The 18932-nt window shown below is 40.8% G+C and overlaps 1 protein-coding gene across 3 annotated transcripts; it reads left to right on the top strand.

Moving 5' to 3' along the window:
* Positions 1–289: 289 nt before the first annotated feature.
* lzts1 (leucine zipper, putative tumor suppressor 1) lies at positions 290–18347 on the top strand. 3 transcript variants are annotated; one of them, XM_042421077.1, is made up of 9 exons: positions 290–525; positions 9336–9668; positions 9768–9905; positions 11242–11398; positions 11502–11893; positions 12016–12189; positions 12381–12512; positions 13699–13893; positions 14159–18347. In XM_042421077.1, the coding sequence occupies exons 2-9, from the start codon at positions 9438–9440 to the stop codon at positions 14705–14707; spliced, it is 1968 nt and encodes a 655-aa protein (XP_042277011.1). In that variant the 5' UTR covers positions 290–525; positions 9336–9437; the 3' UTR covers positions 14708–18347. The 3 variants fall into 3 exon arrangements, with proteins under 3 accessions (XP_042277011.1, XP_042277013.1, XP_042277012.1); XM_042421079.1 differs by lacking the exon at positions 290–525 and adding an exon at positions 7469–7806; XM_042421078.1 differs by lacking the exon at positions 290–525 and having other exon boundaries at positions 7819–9668.
* The last annotated feature ends 585 nt before the right edge of the window (positions 18348–18932 follow it).

Here is an 18932-nt window from a genome sequence, read left to right as displayed (position 1 = left end):
CAGAGCCGTAGGGCATAATGCCAGGAAAAGAGAAGAGTGGGAAAGACTGGTGAAAAGTAAGAAGAGACAGGTAGAGAGAAATGGATGCAGAGAACAAATGATGAAAGAGAGAAGTAAAGAGAAATGTATTTAAGAGATGGACGAGGCAAGCGGCGGAGGGAGGGAGGGAGTGCTGGATGTTCAGAGTAAAGGAGAGAGTGGGAGGGAGTTTAGGAGGGAGGCAACAAGGATACACTGTAAAGAGAGGGAGGGGGAGAGAGAGAGAAAGAGCATGTTTATGGAGGAATGTGACAGTGTTCAGTATATGGGAGATGGGACGGACTGATTGCACCATACGAGGTGGTGAAGAGGGGTGAGAGGGGGACCAGGAAAGAACATCAGCAACAAAAGCAGATATCTCTCTCTGTCCACACCAGCAATGCTAGCTAGTATCAAGCTGAAAGTGGTTTGTCCACAGTGATCCCCACAGCTTTTGGAAGCAGCGGCAGTGACTGTGACAGTGGTGTCAAGCTGACTATAATGGAGGTAAGTCACCTCCAGCCGGACTTGAAGGAAGGTTATGGCTGTTTGATTGGATGTGGCGGGGGCAAATGATGGCACAGAGTCAGTGAGTCGGATTTGTTAAGTGGAGCTGTCTTGATATAGCTTATTTCATGTAGTTTGTTAGCAATGTTTGTACACATAAGAGTGGATTCGTTTTAGTAGCACACAGAAAGTTTGCTTGTCTATGCACATAGTTAAACATTCTATCCGAACTGAAGTTGCTCAGCATGGGAGCCATCCAAGTAGTCTTTTACTACTTTTAATATGCAGGCTGAATCTCAAAGTAAAATCATCTCTGTGTTTGAGGGCATGCCAACTCCAGATGAAATGTCTGCTTTCAACTTTTTTTTTTTCTCTAGTTCTTTGCCAATCATGTTCTGTACTTTCAGCACAGCCATTACTGGACAAACTATTGTTTTTAAACAGGTGAAATGATAGGGAGCAGCATGGGGATTTATTTAAATGTCGCACCATACACAGCAATTTCAGGAAATAAATAGCATTGGACACGGAGCCGGTTGTTAAAGGTGTTTTAAGCATGAATTAAGTGGGCCCATCTATATATGTCCCACCCAGTGATTCTATAAAGTAATTGGCCCAACTGTTCTTGAATATCCTCATGATTTTGTCATATAATTAATGGGAACACGAGGAAGAGACCTGCCTGGGGAATAATTCGCCCTTTGCACAACATTGCAGTTCCAGCACTGTCACACCTGTACAGTAATGCATGTGTTGAGACCTGTGGGGGATCATGAATTACATTGTGCTGGTGACAAGGTGAATGTGTAAGTAAAGGGGCACCTGTTCAGGCATGTTCAGCATTGCTCTGTACTGAAATGTATTGTACAGAGAAAAACACAGGGGTGAAACAAAATCACAAGGACAGGGAGTACAGGATGAGAGTAGCAAAGACAGGTTCCTTGTCTTTTGGAGGCATAGCTGAGTTATTTGTTTTTCTTACTCGCAATACAGAATTCCTTTTGTTGTTGTAAACAGCTCTTTATACTTTTCATATTTTGCATTTTGTTGTGGGAATTAATGCAGCTCAGTTCCATATCTGTAGTGTGTGACAAACCAATGGAGCTGTCATGACCTGCTAAAGAAGACGCTTCTTAAAATAACTGTCCCAGATACCCAAATACAGCATCCTTTCTTGAGTGAAGGCTCTGTATCAGTGGAGTGCAGCATCTCAACAGCTTTGTGAGTTTCATCCCACGACAATCTTACAGACTTTTCAACTTTTCAGTTATGATTTCTGTGTACTGCACCTCTTAAAAAGAATATTACATTCACATGTTACAGGAATAAGCTGAGCATCTGTGCACAGCACGTGAATATCAGCCATGACTTTTGTTAGTTATGACCCCTCAGACTGTCCCTACAATGAACAATTTAGCATTACAAGGTCAGAGGGTTTTTATTTTGGAGCTGAGCACAGGTATCGCCTGCAGCACATATTTCCAGCTGCTTTCAGAATGATACAGACCCCTGAAAGTGAGCTCATTGTATCTTCTCTTACTCCCACATTACACCATCCACACACACAGCCACAGCAGATTAGGAGGATGGGAGGATGGTTATGCTCCAGAATGACAACCTTATCAGTGAGTCTTCAGCTTGCAGGGTCAGTGGGCCCCCGTGCCAGGAAAGGCCTCATTCTTTTCCACCTACCTATGCATGTCATTCCACTGTGATACCGTATCAAACAATAATGTATATGACAGACTTTTGAGAAATGGTGCGCCGACTGTGTGTGTGACATGTCGATTTTATGTAAAGCTCATAATTCACTGTCATTCACTTTAAAAACAACATCTTTATCTCAAATTTGTGGTTGGGATACAATTTTATGGTCCATTCTTTATAATAGCTTAAAAAGTGGTAAATATTTTTGACAAACCTGACAAAACAGAGAGTTACAAAACTAAACCGTATTACTAGTGTACCCTCTACATTTAGACAACAAGCATGCCTTCCTCACTGGAAACTCAATTATCATTTAAGTAATAATCTGACACCACAACAAAGCTTTTATGACAATCCATCAAATTTACATTTCATATTTATAAGGCTGTCATATCATGCATAAATGACACAGCCTGCTAAAAACATGTGATGGGTAATGGAAAAGGTAAATTATTGGTGGGTAATGGATGGGTGATAATTCAAACTGTCTAAAAATACATTCACATGTTACAGTACATTTTCTCTTGCTGTTTTTAGAGTGGGATAAAAGCCTTACAAGTAAATATTTTATGACTATGGAGCGGGCCGGTGATCTAACAGAAGACACATACAACACTTTAAAACCATTTTTGGACAGATTCCAGGGTGCTGCATAAGTTTGAAGCATTACAGAAAAGTGCAGACACATATTGTAGGGTAATATTCAATCTGGTATGGGTGGATGCAGTTCAATAAAGCAATATAAAAGGAAAATTCAGATATTTAATTTTAAGACTCCTTAAATTCATGAGCATCAATTCCCCTCCTCATCGCTTCGCGAAAGGTTCCCATTTAGACTCCATTAAAAATACATTTTCCTCTATATTCCAGCTGCCAAGGTTATGCAAATGTCTGTACTATAGGAACAGTGGTTGGCCAGCCATACAAACCCAGTGAGTAGTGCAGACAACCTCCTTATCTATTAATACCCAAGGAGGTGGATTGTTTGGATGACCTAATGTCTCATTTGAATGCACATAATAGCATCTGAATGCAATCTAATTTCAATAGGGGGTCCATCACTAAAAGCTGGTCTCCTGTCAAAGACAAGGCCAAATGACTGCCAATAGAAGACTCCGAAATGGAATTAATGAGCACTAAATGTTTTACTCATATGATTGAAGTGAAAATGCCATTTTAAAAGCTTTCTCTGTATCCAAACCCCTCCAGCCTTGAACAGAGGAGACACTGTTTGACTGCTGGGCAATACAACATTCATCAGTGTATAATGCAATGTTAGCCCCTCAGAATATAAATCTCGCTCACATATACACTCTGTCTTTCCACGTCTGTTTCTTTCTCTTTTGGCCTGTGCCTCTCTCTCCGTGCCTGGTATTCCATCTCCTTACTTTGGGGCGATAATGAGTGTCTGGTATTCTGCTCTTCAGCATTGAAGCCCTATTCATGCTCAATCTCCTTTACAATGCACTAAAAGGATTACCCAATTAGATGCTATTGGATGCCATTGTGTGTGCATGCGTGATGTGTGTGTGTGTGTGTGTGCGTGTGTGCGTGTGTGCTTGGTCAGTAGATGGATGTGTTAGCAGAGAAAGTGAAAGATAGATGGCACTCTGTACCCCACATTTCATTCCCAGTTGATGTTCTGCTGGAGGCCACATTACTCATTCCCACAACTCAGCCACAGTGAGTAAGACACAAGACGAGGAAGTAAAAGTGTGTGTGTGTGTGTGTTTGTGTTTGTGTGTGTGTGACTGGGTCCCTGACAGGCCACATAGGATGACAGAAAAAGAAACAGAGCATTACTTCTCAATAATTCAACCTATCAGCCTATCGTTCTCTGGAAATGTACTCTCCGCTGCCATATGTGAGCTGTTTCTTCATCCCCTTGCTTTAATTTGTGAGTTCAATTTCCACTGTGTCATGACTGGGATAATGGGGAAATGCCTGCTCTATTACATGTGAGTCATCAGTTACTTTGCAGATCGATTCCAGTTATCTAACGTGTTACATCACACTGGGAGCAATATGTTCCGCGTTTTGCATTTAGGGGATCGAACAGCATAATAAGGATTGATTTAGATTGATGCCTCCTACAGAGTTAAAAGTATAATCTGGGATTCTTTCAGCGTGTAAACTTTGGTTACAGTTCTGTTTTTCTCCTGATTCTCTGGAGAATGCACTGAAACAGCATTTATAACATGCATGTGGGTAGACTCCGGGACACGCTACTGACTTACTAGGATAAGGCTGGTATTATTTTAGCTCATTAATATTAACAACAATTCCCCTAAAAGACTAAAACCAGTGATGATTTTCTACTACTATATTTTTTTCCTGTGTAGCCACAGTCTGATATATCTTGTACAGTATGCCTCAGACCTCTCCTATCATCCAATCTACCTGATCTACCAGGCTGCCACAGCTATTTGGATATTAAAAAATCACAGAGGAGTACTGTTGTGCAAAAACTATTAAAAACATATTTCAATACATAACATAACATTTAGTGATAAATCCTTACATTTTTATCAACACGAGGATGAGCCAACATGGATGATGTGGAAATGATAATGTCAGTTTGATGGTAGTGTGTTGCCTCTGCAAAAATAATATTGTCCTTTCATCCACAGTACTAGTATTATCTCACAATGATGAGAATGAACCAAACTTTGACAAAGTAGACCTAGTAAAGTAAGTTTAAGCTTCTTCAAGGTGCTGCACTCACATAAGTCAAAAGTCATGGCTGTCTGTAAAATATGAGAAACAAAGAAACTGATTTGAAACATCAAGATCAGTTTAGTCATCATGGGGAATATACAGTATGTGGCCTGTGTAAACAGTTATGTAATGACTTATAGAGGGAGCTTCCTATAGTCCAAAAAAATAAGCCTGTTGTCATCGGGGTAGTTTGGACTTTGAGAATTTTTTACAGAAATCTTGTGTTGGAAACTGGGGGCATGGAGATTAAAAGATATTGGCATTTACTGGGTTTAACGAAAATATGCTTTATATTGAGTTGTATTATGGGAAATGTAGGATCCAGTTTTTATGCAGTTTGATCCATAAAAGGGACTAAAATTCTATATATCTTGTTCCTCTGCTGCCTTGGTTTTCACCAATGACAAGCTTCCCTCACAAGTTCTCTATCAACTTTATGTTTAGTTTGCAGAAATTTTGAATCTTAAAATTCAAACTTTATTGTGAGCAACAGATAAAACATGAATGGTCTCTTAGTTTAACTGTTTTATGAAAGGGTTTTTTTATTGGAGATTCCACAAAATAAACTTAACAGTTAAACTTTGTGATGATTAGAGATAAATTGCATAAACCATAACCAGACACACAGTGTTTCCACAGGTTCAAATAAAAAGATACTGTATATAAAATTCCATGTGCACTCTAGACTCTAGACAAAGAACAATAAGCTGTCCAAGACTGACCTAAAAAAACAGACACACTGAACTAGATAGATTATGCATCTGTTAGAAATTAACATATAGACAGTGAGAATTAAAGTGATGCCATCTGGCACCATGGCAGTGCAGAGGTACAGTGAAAACAGAGCAGAGTTTCATGGTTATTGTGAGACAGGTATAAATCCTGGACCTTTATAGCACACTGCTGCCTTCCACTGGCTGTGGTAATGGATTGGCTATGCTCTGCGAGTGTGTGTCTCTGTGTGAGTGTGTCTGTGTTTGGGGGGGTGTACTGTCAGCTGGTCTTGTGCGGGCAGGGCTTTGTGTCAGGCAGGTCAGCTGGGGCTCGAAAGCTAAGACGGCACCCCGCCCATACACACCACCCCCTGCTTACACACAAAGATGACAAATAAGTGCACACTCTCTTTTGTGCAGACACTGAAAAACATGCAGCCAATCAAATATCAGATTAGATGCATGCACACCCCCATCCCATCTCACCAAAGGTCTTAAATCACACTGTCTACTCAAAAGCCATGAGGTCAGACTATTTGTACTGCTTATTAAAATTTGCAATGATGGAGGGAGGAATAGAAAGATTTTCAAATGATATGAACTGATATTGACTAGTTGCCTCTAACAAGTGAAAGGGAACATAAAAGTGAAGCGGTAGGGCCATTGCTCAGACAAACAGTCTTAAGGGGCTGGATGGGACTAATTGAGGAACAATGGAAGTCAACTGAAAGGATAAGTGAGAAGTGCTGCTGAGAAAGATTATCTAAAGAGATACTGTATATTATTTCATAAGTGGGTCAAAATACTTTGAAAACACCCCATGTTTAAAAAGTTAGTTTCAGATAGTATAATGATGTAATATGATGTAAACTTTAGTGCAGTTCTGTCTGCAGATGTTGAAAGATCACATTAGGTCATGCTGCTTCTTGCTGTTTGTTATTAGTTCAATCTTAAAAATATCTGATTTCTTTATTGTATTTTGTGTGATAATATCAATGAATCAGTAGTTTGCTATCTGTGGATACGGTATGTGGTAAAGCTGTCTGTTTTCCTCACGTTAGGAGAAAGTATACATTCACTTGTGACAAAAACGGGATGTAAGATTTACACGTGTTTTGTCAGCAGCAGGGCTTAGGGGCCATATCTTTTCTGTTGTTGTTGTTTGATCTTTTGGTACACAGTACCTTGTGTATTGTCCTGTCACGGTGTGTGATTGTATTTCATCCACAAGGTGTTTTGTCAACAGTGTGTACTCTGTCGGGCGCTGAACACTCAGCTGCCTCAGAGAGACTTGTACACTACCAATGAGACTGTGAAAAGTGTGCATTGTTTGTGTGGCTGTGTAAAGGTGTGTGAGAGAGAGCGAGTCTGTGTGTTATGTCTGAACAAACAGAATAACGGCAGCAGGATGGTGGTAAATCACTATAAAACTGAGGCTCTCCAGCCCTCTCATTGTGGGGACTAGTCATTTATTTAACACTCAAATATGGTCCTGGGCTGTTTGGGGAGAATACATCAACCGGCACACAAGAGTCCACACAAAGAGCGGCACACTTCAACAGACAAAGAGGGAAAAGATAGAGGGCAAGCGCCTTTTTTTCTCCTTCAGATGAAGTGTTGTTTGTTCAGGGTGGGTGCAGGGCACCGAGTGGGACGGATGGATGGAGGGAGGGACTGATAGAAGGAGGGAGGGAGGGAAGGATGAATGGTTATTACACATTTAGTCGATGCAGAAACGGGGGGTGTCTGGGTGATAGTGGGGAATGGAAGGGGGTACGGGGGGGGGGTTGTAAAAGATCTTTTGTGAAGGCTGGGAGTTAATCACTTGAGCGGCACACGCCGGTTCTATGGGAGCACATGTTGTACACTGGCCCCCCTGGGGGGGAGCGGGAGGTCCCAAAGCACACACACACACACCCACACAAAGTTGAATTTACATGTCAGTTATAATGCAAAGCTGGAAGACCCACCCCCTCCACGGAGCAGTTAGCAGACGTCCTGGCTGTGGTGATAGTGTGAGGATTGCATTTGCTGCTGGTTCATTCAAGGGCATACACACACAGACGTACACATGTATGCCTGTTCACTTTCTCCAGGACTGGATAGATGACTCTGCAGAGGCCTTGCTAGAGATTGATGCTTAGTAAGTAAAATCTATTGTTTCATTATTTCAGTCCCATGTCAGTGGTGGATGCTAATATCTGAGAGTGATAGTGAAGGCTGGGGTTTAGATTTAGCAGCAGACATCCAGGCACAGCAGAATAGAGGCAGTCACAGATGTGTCAGGGACTGTTTACATCAATGGGAGAGGGGACTGCTTTGTATTTGTGCAGGTACAGATTTAACATCATATACCATTACTCAACAGTTTCAGCTGTTTACTTTGTAGAATATATTTTGAATTATATCCCAAAGGAACAAGAAAATCAAAATTGAAGCCACGCTGGAAGACTTCCAACTAGATGTACAATTTGTTAATGATTAGAAGGCTTCATGCAATTTAGGATTATCTTTCCTTTCCCATTCTCACCTTAAAGGCTGTACCTGTCAGCTTTTTATTTCCTTCTACCATGAGCCTCTTCCTTCTGTATGCATGCTGCTCTGTCTCACTTGCTGTCTGTCTCTGATGCATCCCATTATCCTCCTCATCATGAAACATCTATTTTGCACATGTCTCATCTTGCTTATAATTGTTTCCTGGGCTATGAAAAGTGACAGGCTTGATCAGTGCTCCCTCCTTCATTCTTGGTTTTTCTCTTCCAACATGCTTATCAAATATCTCAGGAAGAATGACACTGACAGCTATGTGTATCTTACAAATACCACTGTGCAACCAATGATTATGGATTAGCCTCAAGCCAAATGCCATGTACACTAATATGTGACTTATGGTAGGACATTAGTCACATGCTTTTGTTGCTGTGGCTATTATTAACTGCTTAAAGGCTGAGGACCTGGTGTTTAGGGGAGCCCACCGGCCTGATCAGCCAGCATGGAGTAACTAGTGAGAGGAGTTTTCCCCTGAGGGTAAGAGATCATGACTAGTAACATCTGGGGTCTAGTTGCCTTTTAAAGGGAGATGGGGACAATGAATAGAGAGCATCACTAGTACCTCTGTGAATAAACTTCTTTGCTGATTACAAGTAAGAATGTTAACAACAGAAATTCAGCCATGTTTTTGTGCTTCATCCAATCAATCATAATTCCAGCTACTTACATTATTAAAACTTGTATTTCTGTATTGACTGTCTAAATACTTTTCTCAAGTATAATAGTAAATACAAAATGATTGCACAGTGTTATTCAGATGGCACCACCAGCCAAGTGTTGAGTAGGCAGTAAGTAGCCTAATTGCCAGTTTGTTTAGAGGAAGGGAATCCAAAGGGTTATTTGTCAAATTCAATGGCCGAGCCATAAATCTAGACACACAAAGCCAGGCAGAGTGCCAGAGTGCCAAGATGGATTTTTTTTCAGTCTGTTTGTTTTGCAAATGTGAACACACCTGCTTCAACAGTGCATGTCTGGACTGGGCAGGAAACAATGAAGTTAAATAAACAACACTAAAAATTAATTATTTGCATTAGAGAAAACTATGACATGGCTTAGTCCTTTCATGAAAAACACATTTAAACTATATTCTCTGTATTTATTGTCTGTCATCTTGTTTTTCAGATTAGGTTACTGACTATACTTCTCTGGGGTCATGAGTCGAGTCTTCGCTTCACTATTGTGTGACTTGACCACCTGGACTTCCTCACCGATGCCTGCAGGACCATGGGTAGTGTCAGCAGCCTCATCAGCGGCAACAGCCTCGACAGCAAACACTGCAAGGCATCTGAGTTTAGGTTAAAAAGGGGAACAAACCACAATAGAAAGTCTGGAGGCTGCAGCCTTGATGGGTTACTGAAGTGCAGCTTTACTCAGGGCTCCTCTTCATCCACTCATCTCTCTAAAGGCCTGTCACACTCCCGGTCAGGACGAAGTGAAGATTTTTTTTACATCAAGGTCAGCTCACATGCTTTCAAACAACATGTACATAATGTAAGGATATAACAACATATACTATTGCACTGCTTTTGGATAAAATGTCCTGTTCCATACAAGGTGGGCCATAAACCGAGGTCGGTGTACCACAGAGGAGGATCAATGGAAGAACATACAGGTCGAAGGAACAGAGATGGAGAATCAGATGGGCATCTACAACCAAAACTGCTGCTCATGTCAGGGAAAATGACTGAGAGGGTTAGCAATTTACCTATTATTACCTTCTATTTCTAACTGGCTGCTGGTGGTAGCTTCATGTTTAGTGTACAGACGTAAAAGTGGTATCACTCAATCTCATCATAACTCTCACAAGAAAGCAAATAACCATATTTCCCGAAGTAAGAATATTAGATTTAGATATTAAAGACATTCTGTTTTTCTGTTTTAAAACATGGTATACAAACTATTATTATTATCATTATTAATAGCTATTGTCATAGCCTCATAAAATGTACCTTTGCTTGACTGGAACTTTTGCTTAAAACTATTAACAAGTTATAGTCTACTGCATAACTGCTACAGACAGAAAACCTCACAGTGAAGTTCAGGATAAAACGTGCACAGCAGGTAGTTTAATAGGTAGCCGCCATTCCTCATAACCTGTGTTGAACCTTCCCAGCTTATTAATCACCCCCTCCCAGATTAGTGACCTAAGAATGCCTTGATCTTCTCAGAGAAGTCATTTCTGTGCCAAGAATACATAGGCAAACTGAGTCTCTTCTTCAATAGTTCTTTATTCTTCAGGGGCAAAAGGGTGGGGGGTAGAGGAATAGGAAGCAGCTTTAAATGAGACAGAGTAGAGAATAAGAGAGAAATAAGAGAGAGATAGAGAGTGAAAGAGAGAGAGAGAGAGAGAGAGGGGCGGGATATCAGGGATAGAAAGAGAGAAAAAAAACAGGGAAAGGCATCCCATATCCCAGTCATGAAGTCAGTGAGAAGGAATGCTGAGTTCACAAGCTTTACCTCTTACACTTCAGCAGTAGCTCATATTATTAATATCACAGAAAAGGGCTATTCATCTTCACTCAGACAGCACATGGGGGAGAGATGTGGGATGCAGAGGGGAGGCGAGGAGGACAGAAAGGAGGGAAGGTATGATACAGCTTGTGACGTTCTTGGACAGCACAGATGGGGCATGTGGAGTATAAGTTCATCTTTGAAATGAGTTTTCTCTCTTATGACAGTGAATTTTACTTGCAACTACTGCTGTGTGGCTTTTAATACTGCCAGCTTGTAGTGAGGCAATTCTACACGCTTCACTGGTTCTATTTCTAATATGAAAAGACATGATTGGAAAAAAAATCTATCCCTTTCATTTGTACAGACTTCCAGCACGTGACAATATTTATCTCCGCCAAAGCCAGTCATGATTTTCAAGTTTTAGAATGTGACTCATCCTCAGCTCTTTGTACTCTCTGTAACAGTACAAGAGGACTTGCTTTTTGCCGGGCTGTCTACTAAGAGGAGCCACTGAATATAAAAAACCAAAAATAAGGAATCGCATCCCTGACTGTGTGTCATTTCACTCTTCTAGACCACTGCTGAGAAGTCACTGGTCCGGTCCACTGCCTTCAAGCCTGTGTTTCCCAGGAGTACGACCTCCACAGGGCACAACAGCCTGGACCACATCCTCGGCCCACTGGAGAAAGCAAGGAGTCCAGATAATAGAAATAAGCAAGATACCTTCTCAGGTCTTCATCTATACCATATTGATACACTGTTGCCTTAAAATTGAATTATTTGGGTTGAATGACAAATTACACTTGAGTAATACGTCATCTCTTTTCCTTTCAGGGACTCTCTCTGACTCTGGACGTAACTCTATGTCAAGCCTTCCCACCCACAGCACCAGCGGCAGCCTAAGTGCTTCAGCAGGCCCTGTCAGTCACAGTGATGGCGGCTCGGCTCCCGCAAGCAGCCTCAGCAAGGGACCACAACCCAATTTCCCTCCATGGGTCAGCGGAAATAGTGCTAACCTTGACTGTAGCTACAGGGCTGGTTTAAACAGCGGAGGGTTGGCATCAAAGGCTAATGGAGAGGCTGGCTCCTCACTTTCTGCAGATGAGCCAAGCCCTCTGTCTGAAACTGCAGGTGGGATTCGGTCCCCTATTACTACAGATGAGTCACTGATTGAAAATTTGGAACAAAGACTGCTGGAAAGAGAGACTGAACTGCAGGAGCTACAGGTACCATGCTGTCATATAACTAAAAAAACAGCATGTGCTCTTAATCAACGTTTACTTATCAGTTGTAAGACTGTACATTACTGTTTGAGTATATTTACAGAGATGTCTTCACTTTATAACAGGTGAGTTTTGAGGAAAAGGAAGCAGACACTTGTCAGCTATTTGAGGAGAGGCAAAGGTATTGTGCTGAGGAGATGGAAGGGCTGAAGCAGCGATGCTCCACCAAGTTACGACAAGTGTCTCAGATGGCTGCAAAAACCCAGCAAGCACTGCAGCTGCAGGTCAGCCAGCTCCAGGTCAGCCCACTTCCTTTTTTCCATCATTCCACCAAGCCTCCTCTTAAAATGAATCAATTAATGAATCAAATTAAATTCAGCATTTGACCTTAATTTCATTTGAGAAAAAAAACATCAGCAGGTGTATAGATTTACCACACCTTGCAAAATTGCATGAATTAGTGAAATGACACAATGAAACTTTTATACAGGCAGAGAAGGACAGGCTTCAGGAGGACGTCTTGAAGCTAACCCGAGAGAAGGACCTTGTTGAGCTCAGGTTGAGGTCTTACGAGACAGAGAGCACACGACTCGCTCCGACACTCGAGGAAACGCAGTGGGAGGTGAGTTATGAGTCATATGTGTGATACCAGCTTGATTTGAAACACTGTAGTACACAACATAATCTGGCACAACCTTGAAGACTGCTGCTGAGTTGTGGGAACATAATGTTCATCCATCACTGAAGGAAAAACTCACCATTTTTGTTAAAAAAACAAAGAGAAATCTGTCATAAAAGAGTCAGAAATACCAACTTCTCCACTGACATCTGCCTCAGTAGTCTACAGTGTTGCCTTTTTTATGTCAAATCTCCGGGTTTTTCTATCACTGTAACTCTCTCCAAGTACCCACATTTATATTTTGTAGCCAGACCATTTGTTCTAAAGAATTTTATTTTTTTATATTAGCAATGGATCAAATGACAATGTGTAATGTGTGACTGAATGAATGTGTGACAAGGGCCATTCATACTGATGAACCCACAGAGAATTATCACCCAACTCTGTCTGCAGTTCCCCTCAGCTCTTTCATGAGAGCGTTTCTGTACCTTTTAGCTCTTTGTTTTGGTTCAGTCTTGTGGCTCTCATTGGCCTTGTTGCCAAAGCTGGCAGCAAAAAAGCTCAAGTAAACTACCAACTACCTGCCCAGCTCCAAACAGTGGACAGACAGAGTTAGGTACTAACTGATGACTAGTTGGAGACCACCACTTCCTGAGCTGTGGTGGAGACCTGACCAGATTTAAGAGGAGAATGAATATTGGACTTACATTTGTCAGGTGGCTTTAAATGAATGCTAATGTTGCTCTGTGTCTGCTGGATTATTGAATTACTAGCTTACTTTTGGCATGGAAATGTGAACGAAGTGTTCCCCATCCATTCCTGATAGAGGAATGTAATTTAATAATTCATGTCCATAACATTTGTTCAGCATTTCGGAGTTTGTATTATTTTCACAAACTTTTATGAGACAGTGTGCAAAACAAAATTCAACAGGCTCACATTCCTTTTCTGGGAACTGTCATTAAGGGAAATGCACAAAATCTATAACTGTAAAAATATATATGAGGCAAAATGGAGAGAAATATATCAAAATGAAAATAACTCTTGAAGAACAATGAAAATTAAAATTAGAAGATATGTGACGGTTTCCAAAGGTGGAGTTTTCCTTTAACTGCCCCATTGGGATAGATATATAAAACACACAATATAAAACTGTTTGATCTTCATAATTCTTTCTGTTCAAATGTAGGTGTGCCAGAAGGCTGGGGAGATCTCACTGTTGAAGCAGCAGCTGAGAGATTGCCAGGCGGACGTCAGCCACAAGCTAAATGAGATAGTCAGCCTCAGGGTGTCACTGAAGGAAATCACAGCAAAGACGGAGATGCTTGAGAAACAGAATAAAGACCACGGGGACAAGCTCCACTCTCGCACCAGAGAGGCTGAGGTTAATCTGTTTATGATTGAATGACAATCCATTGCACAATTGAGTTCAAATACAGACATGAATAAAATGCCCACACAGTGCTTGTAAGATGAAAGATAAAAGGATACCTGCATTCAACTGTGACCTTCAGACTGCTTTCAATGTCCATGTTTTAGCAGACTGAGAGCTTATTTGACACTTCACATGACTAGGCCACAGTAATATCAGTCAAAACACTTCTTCTTAATTGATGCCTATGTCTGAATGTTTTCCATTTTTGATTCAGGTTTGCCAAAATGAACTTCAGCGCAAGAAGAATGAGGCTGATTTGCTGAGAGAGAAAGTGGGCAAACTGGAGAAAGACATCCAGGGAATGAAACAAGATCTGGCCATGGCAAAGGAGCAGAGGCTGCAACACAGTTTGCAACTTGAGGCCCATGCCCAGACTCAGGCCTTGGAAGGACTAATCCAAGGATCAGACTCTCCCATCCAGAGCCAGGAGGAGGAGACCAAGGGACACACCTCCACAGAATCCCTCCAGAAAGAAGTGGAGAGACTGAAGCAGCAGCTCAGGGAGGAGAAGGATGCTCAGGAGAGGCTGGCCAACAGCTTTGAGCAGGAGAGGCAGACGTGGAACAAGGAAAAAGACAGGGTCATCAAATACCAGAAGCAGCTCCAGATCAACTACCTGCAGATGCACAAGAAGAACCAGGACCTGGAGAGGATCCTGAAGGAGCTGACCGCTGAACTGGAGAGCCGGACAGAGCTAGGCATGGACATTAACTACAGCTCAGGGTTACAGACATATGACGACGTTATCGCCACAGAGATTTGACGGGAAAACTCACTAACATGCTTGCAGTATAGGAAATACTGGCACTAACTTTTTCACCACAGATATTTACATGTTTGCACGGACCAAGAGACATCACACACTAGCCACTGGAGGTCATTTTCAATGCTAATTATCGTTCTAGTAGGGTTATTTAATAGAATGTGCAACTCTTTTTGTGATTACACTATTTGTTCAAAAGTAAATATTAAGTTATTTAATGTTCAAAAGAGAATATTTTTTATATTTTATTTTTACCATACCGTCTAACAGGATCCCTCTTCATTCAAATCATGCAGTTGAAACACCATTTATTAGTTGTTCATTGATACCGGCCAGACAATAGCTGATTTATATGTTTCATGATAAATGTCTGATGGTAACACATGATAAGCATGATAGTGGCTTAACATCTGTCCCTACCAGCATGGACAATGACAGTGATATATCATCTATTGTTAGTCTGGATTCCTAAACCTTAATTTACTTGGTCTTGTGTATCCACATTACAGTATGGTCCAACACTGTCCAATCTTCTTATGGGGTTGTGCATGGAAAAAAAGTTGGGGTTTTTTTGTTGGTTTTTTTTACATTTTTTAAGTCTTATGATGTGAATATTTGTTATATCCACACCAATGAAAAACACATTCCACTTCAAAATACATGTTAAGTGTCAACTGTTATGCATTTTCATCCCTAAATTCAATTCAACACTGGACATGTGATGCAAGTCAAACAGACAATAGTGCAGTCAAAAGACTTTATTGCACTGGCTGTATGTTTTTGTCAGTATTGTGTGAAAATTCAAAGTTTGTGTTACAGACAACATTTCAGAGATCAGTAAATGAATCTTGCAAGGAAATGCCACATGCGTCTCTTCAGGTGATATGTAAGAGTCCTGAGATCACTCATTCAATATGTATAATTCCACTGAACATATTTCTTTATATGAAACAATTTATTTTCTTTAGGAACGGAAACTTCTGAAATGGGTTGACCGTGGCTCAAGTAGATTGCGGCGATGAGGTCTAGTATTTTTGAGTATTTTTGTACTTTAATTACTAACATTAGGGAGAGAGAAATGCAACAAACATCCCCAGGTGGACTCGAACCAGAGATGTTGTGGCCCTTATGGTTCTAATTATCCAGATTAGTTTACTGTGGTTCCCTCTACATACATGAAAGATGAAAGATTACACTTGAGATTAGATTATAATATCACTGTATTCTTTGAGTGTGTATGAATCTGTGTAAAAGCAAACCTTATGTCTGCATCATGCAAATAATTGAACATTTATTCCACTACCAATACACCATGATAATGCCTGATACAGAAATTCAGGCAATATATATTTGAGAACACCTCTGATACAAGCCAAGGGCAAATGCAAATTTTGGGATTCGCTTTGTACTCTGTGTGTGTTTGAGAGAGAGAGAGAGATTAAAGGGGTTCGGATAGTGTACAATAAAAGCAAATATTTTAAGAGGAAAACAAAGAAAAAAAATCGTGATCTCCCTACAACGTCTATCTCTCTCCCTACATTGTTCATCAAACTTCGTTAGAGTTCGCTGGCAATGCTCCACTTGGAGACAAACAACCCTTCCGAGCAGCAGCCCCAGCCATTTGGCTCCACTATTTTGGCGTTATTCCACTTCCCACAAGGGCAAAGTAGTTTGTGAAGCAAAAGTTTAACTACTCCACCCACTCAATACTCAGAGGCTAACATAGACTGTCAGGCAGAAATATGCACACAGTGCGCTGGTCAAGAATGTGTGGCAATCTTTATAATGAGACTGCTTGAGATTGCTCAGCTACCCACCATTACATTACATTACCACAGCAGGTCAGGAGAGATTTGCAGGCAGACAGAGTGGAACTCTAGGATGAGGTGCTGAAACCAACGGCACTCACACTCTAGAGACTGATAAGTGTTTTACAGCCCTGACTCAAGGTCTTAGCACAGAAAAGTGGTCAAATAGGGAAGCAGCAAAAGGACGGTTGATACTGTTGATATGGTAGTGGTAAAAACGCTTTGGGTGCAGCAGTTGAGGATTAAATATACAAACACAAACATAGAAAATCTTACACGCTTTGGGGAAAAAAGCCTCAGGGCTAGGGTGCAAACAGCAAATGTTTGTCATTTGTGCATCAGTACTCATTTAATACTTTTGCCCATTTTTAAATTTTTTTTGTGTATTCTGAAATTCTGTTTATCTAAAAAAAAAAAGTTATGTTACATCTATCTCACCAGACAGACTTTACCGAGACTCTTTGTGCCAAAAGAAGAGAGTGAGGAGGTTTATCAATGTTCTAACATAAACAAATACATTATTGGACATATCTGCATTATGTTTGCTTTGAATGATTACCAAAACTCTCCTTTAATACAAAGAATATGGGTGAATACATCTGATTAAGTAAACCACACCATGATAAACAATATGCTGCAGTTATAAATGTATAGGAGGTATTAGATTTTTTAAAATGTTTATTTTACACTTGGTTCTATTTATTACACAACTTCACAAATGCTGGATTTAGACTCAGAAATAAATATGAATGCTGTTGATATATACTCAAAGCTGTCTTCAACTGCACTCTTTGTCAATCCCTTATTATAATTCTCCATTCTTCTTGGATGTAAATAATAAGATTGTTTGCCTTGCCTGTCGAATCATCTAATTTCGGCCTTTTGATAGTGTTTCCTTCCTCACACAGCAGCTCTTCCCAGCTCAGCTTCTGTCATAACTAAGCTGATTGGACCAAATCAAAACTGAAATCAAATTAAGGCCCATTGTCAGAGCATGTGGCTCCGTCATTGACATGAAAGGAGGGCCACACAGAAGAGATAACAAGAAATTCAAAGTCGCTGGTTTGACATGAAAGAAAATAACAGAGGTGGATGGAGGGTGGTGGTGGTGGGGAGGATTTCTTGCTCAAAATAACCATCTAAGAATCATCACCTACACTTGTATACAATAAACGTACAATAGATCCTTGCAGCCACAATGTTTTTATGCACTTAATGTAATAAGTATGCAGCTATTACTAATGTTTTTTAACGGCAGAATAGTTGAAAAAAATGATATAAACTATGACAATTATAAATCAAATCCCAGCTTTCAATATTTATCTTTTTTATGAAGTCTTCCATTTTCAATTATGTCGTGTAGTAGCAGAAAGGCTGTTTGGGAAGGTAATGGGTTATGATATACATCTCTTTGTGTGAACTGCACACACAGAGTTTTGGTCCAGCAGATGTCTCGGTGATTGGACAGCAGTTAGGCAGCCGTCAGAAGACACTGGGCGATAATTTAGCCCTGCCCTGCAGTGACATGATAATAATGCACTCATATCCTGCTGTGATTGTCCTGCTCGGCTGACAGTCAAGCACAAAAGGGCCTGAATTCATTAGTAATGGGGAGGCGCATTTGCAAACCTGTTCATCATACAAAAAAGGGATGTGTGGTTACATATTCACAGCAAACACATGTAATAAATTCACAATTTCAAGTATGGTAGAAAAAAAAACTAATTGTACTCCTACAAAATGGGAGTTTGCACTTCATTTCATGGCCCGACGCTAACCTCTAACATTATAATAAATATTCCATACTGGTAAATAATACATGAGTCAATAACATTCTATCAGTTTCTGCCTTGCCCTCATTACTCATTACATTCACATACTCAAATGTGCTATATCCCAGCTATACCCCTAAGCAATTAGTTGCTCTAAAATATCAGGGGGCTAGTTACTCAGGCATGTATTTCATATTTTTATTGGTTTATGCGGAGCCCTGCATGCAGACCAAGCTATAGCAAACACAGCCTCAGCAAATCCCTAAGCTCCTCCGCAGTCAGCAAAGTAATTGGGGAGGGAGTCCCAAAGGGTCCTCGCACACTGCTGAACCCTTTGCTACCGACAAGTTGAAATGGCAGTGGAGGTACATAGGAGTCGGTATCTGTGTTTGTGTGAGTGTGTGTCTGTATGTGTGGAGGATATAAGTACAGGAGGTGGCTTGAGTACTTTGTGTGAATAGGCCTGCAGTCTTTAGAGACTTGCTGGTTGGCTGGGAAACCATCTGGTTACCCAACCCCCCAGCTGCATCGCCCATGGTTCCCCATTTCTATGGGGATGTCAAATTCTGCTCATTGGGGGGTTGTACGGATGCCAATTTAAGCCCCCACTGCTCAAAATTAGTTAATTAACTCTATCTCTCACAC

This window comes from Thunnus maccoyii, chromosome 9 (genome assembly GCF_910596095.1).
Source record: "Thunnus maccoyii chromosome 9, fThuMac1.1, whole genome shotgun sequence".
NCBI classification, from domain to species: Eukaryota; Metazoa; Chordata; class Actinopteri; order Scombriformes; family Scombridae; genus Thunnus; species Thunnus maccoyii.
This window is presented reverse-complemented; position numbering and strand designations above follow the sequence as displayed.